Source organism: Mytilus galloprovincialis, chromosome 6 (genome assembly GCF_965363235.1).
Source record: "Mytilus galloprovincialis chromosome 6, xbMytGall1.hap1.1, whole genome shotgun sequence".
NCBI lineage: Eukaryota > Metazoa > Mollusca > Bivalvia > Mytilida > Mytilidae > Mytilus > Mytilus galloprovincialis.
The window spans coordinates 53,918,134-53,930,346 of NC_134843.1; the positions used below are offsets into that span (position 1 = coordinate 53,918,134).

The window sequence follows — 12,213 nt, forward strand, 5'->3', positions numbered from 1 at the left end:
TAAGTAAATAAATAATGTTTGAATAATCTCCCCTTGATTTTCTCAAAAATTTACTTGTATAAGTAAATTTTTCTTACAATCCCACACAAGTTCTCAAGTTTGGAGATGTAAAATCATGCCTTTAATGATTATTCCCAGGTTTGCTCAATTTTTTTTACTAGAGTTCAATGTTTCATCTCATTAATTAAACAAAATAACTGATTGCGCAAAGATCTTAAGTATTTGCGCAAGCCCTTCAAAAATTGCTCCTTGGGGGCTTGTAAATGAGCAGTGTTCTGAAGATAACAGACAAATTGGATTTTCATTGTCCATGAAATTACTCTTAAATGATTAGTAAAGACATCTGCAAAGGGTAGATAATTCAAAATTCTATTAGAGCAAAGACATCATAAGAATTCAATAAAAGAAGATAAGTAAAAAAATCTGAATGTGTAAGGGACATAACTCAGCCAATTTTTTTTTTACCTATACATAAAATTCACTTGTATAAGTATCCTATAAATTTACTTATATAAGTATATTAATATTACTTCTTCAAGTAATTAAAAATAACTTGTACAAGTAGTACCCCTGACTGATGGTATATTCTGTAGGTTCATTATCATGTGCTGCGGTTTCATGTACTGTAATTTTAGAAATCATTGCATGCTATTATTATTGCGATTATTGGAGAATGAACAACAATGTGACTTTCATTATTAAGCTTTAGGAAAGCCTACATACAGAAATATTCAACTTATATCAGAATGCTGTTCTAAGATTTGCAATACATGTAATAAGGCAAATTATTTAAATAAATAAAAACATTACAATGATTTCAGAATTTACAGTATATTGATCTGGTTTCTATAGTTTAAGAAGGTCAATGCATTTTTGTGGATATTTGATTTCATTATAAATGCAAACGTTTGTGTACAAGCTTTATCATGTTTATGAAATAGAATATGTATGTATATTTCTTTGAATATTTTGAACCCTATGAAGTTACAAAAAGCAGCATTCCTATACATGTAATTACGTTTTAAGCTATGATCACGAAAACAAGATTTTAATCAAGTTTTTACTTAATTTACCTGTGCACTTTATTGTGGGACCTCGTGTCATCCTGAATGATAAATTTTATTGTGTAATGAAGTTGATTAAGGAATAATGCGAGATTGCAGTTAGCCAATCAGAAAAATGTATTATATAATGAAAATACATCTAATGTAGTTATGAAGCTATATAATATTGATGGTCACAATAATCAATGATTAAATATATCCTTATTAAAAAAAAAAACTATCTTGAAGAACTAGTCAAATTAGGCAAAATAAAGAATGGGCCAAATTTTAGATTGAAAAATATAAATGTCAAATGTGTGAAATGTTGCAACACAAAAGGGTTATTGAATCATTACACATATCTTGCAAATTCACAAAATATTCACAAATATTTTGGTCAGTTCACAAAACATTCACAATACTACACATTAATAAATTGTGTTCAGTTTTCATTTTCAATATGAAATCTCATTCAGGTCACATAAACTGACATCGATATATATCTGTGAAACAAACAGTCCATCAGATGTTAACTTTATGTAAGCACAGCAAGGGAAAATCTCATTTATCTCTAGAAACATCAGTGAGAACTAAATGTGTGCATATCTGTCAATAAAATTTATCGTTGATTTAAGCATTCCAAGAGTTATCATCTTATATCCCTCTATCTAAATCTAATTTTAACAGAAAACATTGATTTTCATGACACAGAAAACATGTACTTAATCTCTTTATTTGTAGGTATGGCTAGTTGCTATGCAACCACCATGGTGATTACATCCTGGGTAATGGATCCCAATGTTACCAGCACATATAAGCACACAAAACTGTAAGTAAATTGAGTAAATGTATATACAAACTTTTACACTTATTAAACTGTAAAAAATAAAGAAATGCTTAACAAAACAAAAAATAACTAGTATTGAAATATATTTTAACTGAAAGAATGGGAACTTATAGAAATGTGAGATGCTAGTATGAATTATTATTCATAACAAACTGAAAATAAAATATAAGAATGTCAGTTTATGAAACATTCCTTTACTAAGGAAAAAGTGGATATACTATCAAATAGATTTATAGTACAATCACACGAAACAGAGTAAATGTTTACTGGCTCATGTTGAGTAAGGACAAGGTGCATGCTTGCAAAAAAGTGTCATGAATTATCAAAAAATTCACAATATGGCTATTAATTTTTTTTATTTTTTTTTAAACTCAGTGCTAACAGTACATAACTGTATAAGTAACAGTGGCCAGCTGAAGCCCATCATAGGAGGTGGGTTTTTTTTTCTAGCTGCATTGAAAACCCATTGGTGACCTTGGGCTGTTTCTGATCTTTGGTTGGGTTTTTGTCTCTTTGACACATTACTGGTTTCTTTTCTCTATTCTAAAAGAAACACAAATATCTTCATAAAAGTTCATTATAGATTGCTAAATGATCTGTTGTTTTTTTTTGGATTTTTCAAATCTAAAAGACCTCAGCAAACCTTATATTCAAAATGTTCTGTCACAAAAAAGTGCCAAAGTTTTTATTGAATTACTAGAAAAATAATTTTCTGAATCAGAGGTTGCAGCTTAAACTAACTGGTCCGTGTTGAAGACCATACTTTGATCTGTAAAGGTTTTTCTTTTACAAATTGTGACTTGGAGAGCTGTCTCATTGACACTCAAACCACATCTTCTTATATCTATTATCCTGCTCATTATATATAATGGAAAAATAGTAACAACTATTTTTATGTAAATTTTGTAGTATTTTGTTAAGGTTAAAACAATATGAAAATCTTAAGTTTGTGACTGTTTATAAACCTAATCTGAAAGAATGAGTACATAAACAAATATACAGGTACTCAAAATATGAAGATCATATAAATACTGTTTCTTTAACATAACATATATATAATACTACATGTATGTCAAAAAAAAAAGACAGCCACTTAAACCCTTCTGAAAGAACTTTTTTTGTGTAATTCTTATGTAGAGTGTATAAAATTGAGGGTTTTTTTTTTATCTTCTTCAGCATACATTCTGTGATCCTGATAGTGGAGTGTGTTTTATTTGGAATGTTTGTTATAGCTATTGGTTGTGATCAGGTATGACTGTATCTCTAAAACTGTTGATTATATTATTTTTATGGGTACCAATTTTGGTGGATTGAGACAAATTGTAGTTTAATGGTATAATCTAGGTCTAAAAAAGAAGATGTGGTATAATTGCCAATGAGACAACTATCCACAAAAGACCAAAATGACACAGACATTAACAACTATTGGTCACTGTACGGCCTTCAACAATGAGCAAAGCCCATACCACATATAATCCTATAGAAAATTTGTACTGAGTTGAAATTTTGAATTCATGGTTCATGTTTACTTAACAAATCCATGAAAACTGGTATTCCACAACAAAAAAAATGAATCTATAAAATATTTCAGAAAACATGTGTTTTATGCTTTTAATACAGCTTACACGATAAAAATGTTATCAATTACAAATGTTTTATCACTTTCATTAATTTAAGTTCAGCAGACTCATTAATTTGAGTTCAGCAGGTAAACAAATTTTGTTATTTTCTTGGAGACTGCATAAGTTATCTGAGCCTAAAACCTTTTTTCACTGATTCAAAGCTAATCAAATAATAATCTATCAACCAATCAATCTGAACAAAACATTCCATATGTAATGTCTTATAGTTTTATAAAGCTAAATATACCCCCTACTCTACAAATGGGGCTTTACTGCAATCACCTTGTCTGTTAATCTTTTCATCCAACAAATGTTTTGTTACATTTTTTATTCAGATACTTCTGAACAGAATTCAACGACTTCATGTTTGGTCAGCAGTTTGATAGTGACGAGTTATAAGTTTCAATATTGTAATGTAAACTTTATTTTTTGGGGCTTCCATTCATTGTGGGTTAATTTATTATTTTTTCAGATATCTTCCATATTAGGGGATGAAACTCAAGTAGAACAAGTGAAAAAAGAAGGAATAAGAAGAGAAAAAAAGTCAATGTATTCTTTACTACAAGAAGTCTTTGGTAGAGGTAAGTTATGTGAAGATTTCCATTAAGAGCACAAATGTTCCTGGGGAAAGGCACTTGACAATTGACAACCGATCAACACAGTTGTATAACGTAACGGTACCCAAATTGCACCGAGTACCCAAATTGCACCTATTTACCAAAAATAGCAGCGAAAATCTAACAAGATTTCCTAGAGACTAAAAAAATGGTATTTTTATGATTTGATACTATGCACGTCTTTCAACATAGGTAAAAATATTTAGATATACACAAAACGTTCACAATATTTATCAACAGATGAAGTGTTTACTGAAAAAGCAAAATGTACTGAAACGTCGCCATGCGACGTCATCAAAACGTCATCTTTTTAAAATTAACAAATACAATACGTTTCAAGTATCCATTTCTTTAAAAATGAAGAGTAAGCATGGACAAATATCCAATTGTTCAAAATATTTGAAAAAAATAAACAAAAGCTCTGTTATTCGACTTTTGACGATGCGCATTTAAGCATGGATGCAATTTGGGTACTCCTCATTACAGAATCTGGGATGGTTTGGAGGTAAGTTCAGACCAATTTTTCTATGATTCCTTATGGATTGAAAATCAAATTGGTGTACCTTTATAATAAAGAAGGTTACGGCTACAAAATAAACACAAAATGGAAATTTTTTGTCTTGATCATAAAAAAACTTAGTTGAAAAAACTGTCAAAATAGGTGCAATTTGGGTACCGTCACGTTATAGTTACTGTAAATTCAGAAATTATTGCGTGCATTTATTATTGCAATTTTGTCATTTAGATTAAAATGCAATTTAAATTTTTTGCAATATTGAGATCCTGTTTAATTCTTATTAAAAAAAAATCAAAATGCGAGTTTAGATTTATAGTTGCTATTGTAACCCTGTCACATTTTAAGCAATAATAAAAACATCGCAATCATTTCTGAATTTACAGAACTCTCATTGTCTTGAAATTTTGATGATTGGATGTCATTCTGGTCCTGAACATTTTGTGATGTTTTTACCTGTATGCTTTAATTCTTTTTGGATGTAAAATGAACATAAAGAAGTTTCAATTGTTCTGAAATAAATTTGCTGTTACAATCTTAAATGACAACATTTTTAAATATTTAATGCATAAGAAGGAATACCAAAAGTTTGTCTTAACCAGGCTTAATTGTTTACGATCCAAATTAATTGACAAACTTAACACATTGAATTAAAATTGATATTAAACTTAACATCAGCAACATCTTATTGCATTTTTTTCTTGAGTTATGTCCCTTTGATCATTAAAGTCTCTGAATGCAAACCTTGTCAAAATACCTACATGTGTATTTGAAAAATTATTTTGAAGAGCTGAATAGGAGTATGATATATTCAATATGACAAAACATTTCACATCTTTTTCCTATACCAGTCAGGGTACGTTATTACTCAAACAAGTAATAATTAAAATTACCTTTACAAGTAATGTTGAAAACGTGGCTATTTTAAATATTACTAATATAAGTAACTTTTCTAAATCTCATTTTCATAGGTGTCCAATAATACAGATTTTACTAACTTTAACAAATTTTTACAGTTATCTGGTTATTTTTCCCATGAAATATAAAATTTAATTCATCTGAAACACTAAGTATCTTTAATTTCTGACACACTTATCTTTCATACCAAAGGAAGACGGATATAAATAGATAGATATTTGTCAATTTATTAAGACTTAAGGTTATTTATAATTTGTAACCAAAATCAATTACATAATATGTTCCTTCAATAAGTGTAACTACTAATTTTTTTCAAAAATGTATAAAATAACTTATAATTCAAGTAATATTTTTTTCATTATTTTTAAATTAACACTTTATCTCTATTCTCCTCTTTAATAAAAAAAAAATCTTTATTTTATGATATAAAATGAGGTAAAAATTCATGAAAACTACATTTAATCTATGTTTCTATTGAGAATTGAAATAACTCTATTGAGTACAAATGGAGTAATTTTATTTTTTTTAAAAACAAAATTACTTATATAAGTAACTTAAAAATATAACTTGTTGAAGTAACGCCCCTGACTATACTATTTTAAAAAAGGTTTTAAGCAGATTAACATAGATGAGTTGTAACAAGTGTGTACTCTTTAGATCTATCGGGCAACTACTGTCTGTTTTTATGTTTTTACGAGCTTGGTATGCCTACTACTACATCACATTTTAAAGCTTTTCCATAACATGTATATAGTATGCTTTCTCATTGTTGAAGGCCATACATTTGCTTATGATTGCTTACATCCAATCATGGTGAATGGTAATCGTCTCATTGGCAATCATACCACATCGCCTTATTTTTATATTAATTGCCTTATTTCTTTGCAGGTCATCCATTAGGTTGGTTATGTCCGCTGTTCACTGAAGCATCAAAGGAACGGCCATCAAAACAATATATTGTATAAAACATATCAGTTGATAAGAGAGAGCATATCGATCAAATAAAATCATCTATTGTATTTCCAATGTCCTGCAATGTAAGCCCACAGATGAAAGAGCTGCAACACACTCATGAGTTGTCAATAAACGGATTCATTAAGTCTATAGCCATTGCTGGTAGTTACCCTGTAGGTCACAGACTTCAGTTTTGTTTGGAGTCATAAAACCACATACTGCATATTGTATCAGAGAAAATGTATACAGTCTTACTATGGAGGTTTGAAAAATAAGATAAAATGTCAGCCATCAAGAGAAATATCAGTAGACTTTTTACATCTGTCTGGTTCAGTTTTTCCTGCGCATATGTTACAGGGGAATCCATTTGAAAGGGGTCTTATACTAGAAGTGTTTGTATGGGTCAAAATGTTATCATTGTCTGTGATAGCTTGGGAACATGATAGACATGATCTCTGTAAATGAAAATCATTCCATTAGTGTATGCATCGGTATATAAATGAACTTTTTGTACCTAATTTATGTATGTTCAATATTCAGTGATATCTATTTAATTTTTCCTATAAGCAGTTGTGTGCTATTGTTAAACTAGATATATTATTTTCTTTTATTAAATTTGAATATTAATAGATAGATTTAGAAGTAAATTCCAACAGCTAAAAAGAAGATGGTCTTTACTACAAAGTAACAGTCATTGCAAATAGAATCTTTTTTTAGCTCACCTGGCCCAAAGGTGCCTTTTTCATAAAATTTGTAAATTTTTATTAACATTTTACCACTGAAACTACTGGGCTAAGTTCATTATAGATAGAGATAATTGTTCAGTAAAGTAAGATGTACAAACACATCACCATCACCAAAACACAATTTTGTCATGAATCCATCTGCTTCCTTTGTTTAATATTCACATAGACCAAGGTGAGCGACACAGGCTCTTTAGAGCCTCTAGTTTTTATTGTCACAATGTGGAACAATTATTTTACCAGAATTTTTTCTTTAAGCAGAGATGTTTATGGGGGGTATTGTCTACCTTTCATTTAGGCTTACTTTTGAGTGTTCAGTATGCAAATACCCATACCAGTGTTTATTTTCAATTTGTACCAAAAAATATGGCTTTTGGTATAAATATGCATATATATCCTGTCTCTTAAGCCTCTCGTTTATCATGTAAATTTTCTCATTGTGTGTTAAATCCTGTTTTTATTTTAAATCTTGTTGCTATTTTATGTTATATAGATATTTTTGTTTATATATTCAGGGACTCATTTCACAAAAAAATCTTACAAAAAAATTATGTGATAAACTATTCAATAAAGCATTTGATCAATTTTTGTCTTTAAGATTTTTTTTTTTGTGACAAGAGTTTTTTGTGAAAAAGCCTCAGAACTACTGAATCATAAAAACATGAAATGTAATAACAGCAGCAACAGGAGTTATAAATCCATAAATACTTTTATTACAAGAGGTTAGCTCTCTATAGTATTAGATTAAAGAGGGAAATATATTAAAAATTATGACTCGTGTGATTTCTTCCTGGGAGAGAGTTTGAATATGTGTGTATAACTTGCATATAAGTGCTTTTTTCTTGGCAAGAAATTTTATATTTTGAGTAATTTTCAGTTTGTTGTTAAATTAGCAGTTAGCATTAAGATACAGTTCAACGTTTAAGTTTTTCATACATCAATTACTGTGTCACACCTTTATGGATTTTAAAAAATGGACAAACTTGACAGAAGCATTTTTGTATAAAAAAAAAGGAATCCCAATACAAATTTATAATTTTGCAAAAAAAATTTATCAAAGTTTTGAATATTTTTTGTCATTTTTTTTGCATTTTACAAAGTAAGGGATTAAGTTTGTTTTGCAGTTAGAGAAGCTTACAGTCAATGATTTAAATTTTAGACATTGTCAACTTTCATGGAATATTTTGAAACTTGAAAATAAGCTTCTAAAAGTTCAAGGAATAGAAATGTTATCTGATGGGAACAAGTTTTGGGGGTATTTTTACGGTATACAAATGTATCCCTGATAAACGGACTTAATTTTTGTTATCAATATTACACTTTTTCACTGACAGCAGCAATTGTGAGTGAGAAGCATTGTTTAGTAGAACCCTTAACAATTTTTTAAGGATTTTCATACTAAGTTTTTTTATCAACTGATTAAATAGTTTTAATGATGATCATTTTTCATGACTTATTTCATTGATTTTTTTAATAATATATATCATTGATACATTGTTTTGAATTTGTGTTTTTATACCTTGAATAAAACACAAAAAGTGGAATTATCATTGATTTTTGAGTTTTAAGTTTGTAGTTTCATATTTTGCAACAAATAAATTGAAAATTGACATTTCATAAGAGGTTGAAAAACACATGGTTTGATTTTGAAATCCATTATAATTGAAACTCCGTGGGTACAAAATATTTATCAATACTGATATCTGTAAATAAACTTCTTGTGCACCTTATTAAATTTTTTTTAAAATAAAATTTATATTTTATGTAAATGCAATAACTGGTGCCAATAATAATGTGTATATATAGACTTATGTATTTATTGTAAAAGTATTTTTGCACTATGATTTTTTACAATAATTTTTGTGATCAATATTTTTTTACATTGTGCCTCTATTATATAATTAGTACAGTAGGATAAATGCTAAAAATGTAAAGAATTTTAGTTTGTAGCTTAATAAATCTATTCAAAGTACTTCATTTAAGTTTGTACATTGACTTTGTAAAGTTGCATGGTATTGCATCAGAATTGAGGTTTATATATAGGTCAGAAGATTAAATCAACTTAAGCATTTAGTTTTCAAATATAAATAATTGATGAACCACAAATTTGAGTATTTATTGCCAAATGAACAGATATTTCAATAAATCGTTGTCAAAGCCTATCCCAGCACCCCAACTCCATAGATCACAAGGTGTTTCGAACATCTATTTAGACCAATTAGAATTAACTAATTGACCATGGCCATGTCCATCGTCAGGAGCCCAAGCCATTGCATAGTGACACTTATTATAAAAATACTGTAATTTTTATTAGGGGCTTTGACAACGATTTATTGAAATGTTTTCGCACTATTAACTTTAGTTTAAGTAAATAGAAATCTATGAAATTTTGACACAAGGTTTATGACCACAAAAGAAAGGTTGGGATTGATTTTGGGAGTTTTGGTTTTAACAGTTTAGAAATTAGGGGTCAAAAAGGGGCCCAAATAAGCATTTTTCTTGGTTTTCGCACCATAACTTTAGTATAAGTAAATAGAAATCTATGAAATTTAAACACAAGATTTATGACCATAAAAGGAAGGTTGGGATTGATTTTGGAAGTTTTGGTCCCAACAGTTTAGGAATAAGGGGCCCAAAGGGTGCAAAATTAAACTTTGTTTGATTTCATCAAAAATTGAATAATTGGGGTTCTTTAATATGCCGAATCTAACTGTGTATGTAGATTCTTAATTTTTGGTCCTGTTTTCAAATTGGTCTACATTAAGATCCAAAGGGTCCAAAATTAAACTAAGTTTGATTTTAACAAAAATTGAATTCTTGGGCTTTTTTGATATGCTGAATCTAAACATGTACTTAGATTTTTGATTATAGGCCTAGTTTTCAAGTCAGTCCAAATCAGGATCCAAAATTATAATGTTAAGTATTGTGCAATAGCAAGAAATTTTCAATTGCACAGTATTTAGCAATAGCAAGAAATCTTCAATTGCACAGTATTGCGCAATAGCAAGAAATCTTCAATTGCACAGTATTGTGCAATAGCAAATATTTTCAATTGCGCAATAGCAAGAAATATCTAATTGCACAATATTGTGCAATAGCAAGAAATTTTCAATTGGAGTTATCTTTCTTTGTCCAGAATAGTAGTTGAATTAACTTAAATCATTGTTTTATACTATATACAATGTATATTCACTTTTACTACCAACTGATAAATTAAAACAATCTTTACCATTCAGTGATAACATGCACTTTTTTTACATTTTAATATGTATTTAAATGAGTAGTTATTGTTGCATACTCCATTAGAAATTTGAATTAGATCAGTTTTGGAATAAGGGAAAGAGGGATGTGAAAAAAAATGGGGGGGGGGGGGGGGGGAGTTCAATTTATTTCATTTCAGATTTCATAAATAAAAAGAAAATTTCTTAAAACATTTTTTTGAGAGGATTAATATTCAACAGTGAATTGCTCAAAAGCAAAAAAAAAATTTTATAAGTTCATTAGACCACATTCATTCTGTGTCAGAAACCTATGCTGTGTCAACTATTTAATCACAATCCAAAATTTAGAGCTGAATCCAGCTTGAATGTTGTGTCCATACTTGCCCCAACCGTTCAGGGTTCAACCTCTGCAGTTGTATAAAACTGTGCCCTGCGGAGCATCTGGTTTTATTTGATTATCAATATAAACGCAATGTTTTCTCAGGCCACAAATTTCGATAATTTTGAAAAATAACTTCAAACACTTGTTAGAAATTCAGATTTTATTGTTATTAAACACATAGTGTAATTATTTGTTTGATTTGTTTTGTACATGATCAGTATTTTTATTGGTTTCATGATCATCTTGAAATGTTTCCATTTTATATGTTTAATAAATTTTTTAGCTTCATTTGAATTGTTTCTTATGAACTCTTTAATTTAGAAATTATTGCAAGGTTATTATAAATGCAAGTAATGCAATTGAACGACAATCACACTAATAATTATAAAAACACACAGTCTGAAATCTGATACATAAAAACTGTATGAAGATTTTCCTTAAATGGCAATAATTAAAAATCTTGCAGTTTAGCCCTTCTTCAAAATAATTGCTTGCAATAATTTCTGAATTGATACTTTATATGATTGATTGTTGTTTGGTGCTATCCAGTGGCAAATATTTGTTACCAGTAGTCCCCTACTGATGAAGTCAAAGGGGACTTTAGGTTTACATTCCGTTTGCCTGCCTGTCTGTCCAACCATCAGTCCGGCAAATCAGTTTCCCACACTTTTTTCTTCATGCTTGAAGATATTGATTTGATATTTGGTGCATTGTTTTATCCTGACAAGTTACTGATCAAGTTCAAATTTTGTTCTGGTCTGATGATTTTGTGTATAGTTATGGTCCTTAGACTTTAAACAAGAATGTGTCCACAGTACACAGATGCCCCATCCGCACTATCATTTTCTATGCTCAGTGGACCGTGAAAATTGGGTAAAATCTCTAATTTGGCATTAAAATTAGAAAGATCATATGATAAAGAACATGTGTACTAAGTTTCAAGTTGATTGAACTTCAACTTCATCAAAAACTACCTCGACCAAAAACTTTAACCTGAAGCGGGACAGACGGATGAACGAACAGACCGACAGATGAACGAACGGACGCACAGACCAGAAAACATAATGCCCATAAATGGGGCATAAAAAATCACCTAAATAATTATATTTCAACACTTTTTTTAGTCAAACTTGAAGATATATGTATTGCCTTGATATTTAATTTGTTATATAGTTAACACCATTACAAGTTATTGATCAAGTTAGCATTTTGTTCCAATGCAATGAATGTTTAACTTGTAGGGGACTATGTATGTCCATGCAGTATTCACAGTATGCTTGTTACCTACTCCAGTTATAACTGTTGCTTTGGTATTTAACTGCTATGTTGACAATTCTTGAAAAATTTAACAG

At 29.3% G+C, this 12,213-nt stretch overlaps 1 protein-coding gene across 1 annotated transcript in view; it reads left to right on the plus strand.

Moving 5' to 3' along the window:
- LOC143079888 (palmitoyltransferase ZDHHC3-like) overlaps positions 1-10,301 on the plus strand; it is a 17,488-nt gene extending 7,187 nt beyond the window's left edge. The window contains exons 5-8 of the mRNA XM_076255512.1: positions 1,785-1,872; positions 3,067-3,139; positions 3,985-4,093; positions 6,450-10,301. Of these exons, the coding sequence (XP_076111627.1) occupies positions 1,785-1,872; positions 3,067-3,139; positions 3,985-4,093; positions 6,450-6,526 (347 nt within the window). The 3' untranslated portion in view covers positions 6,527-10,301. The remainder of the gene's footprint in view (positions 1-1,784; positions 1,873-3,066; positions 3,140-3,984; positions 4,094-6,449) is intronic.
- The last annotated feature ends 1,912 nt before the right edge of the window (positions 10,302-12,213 follow it).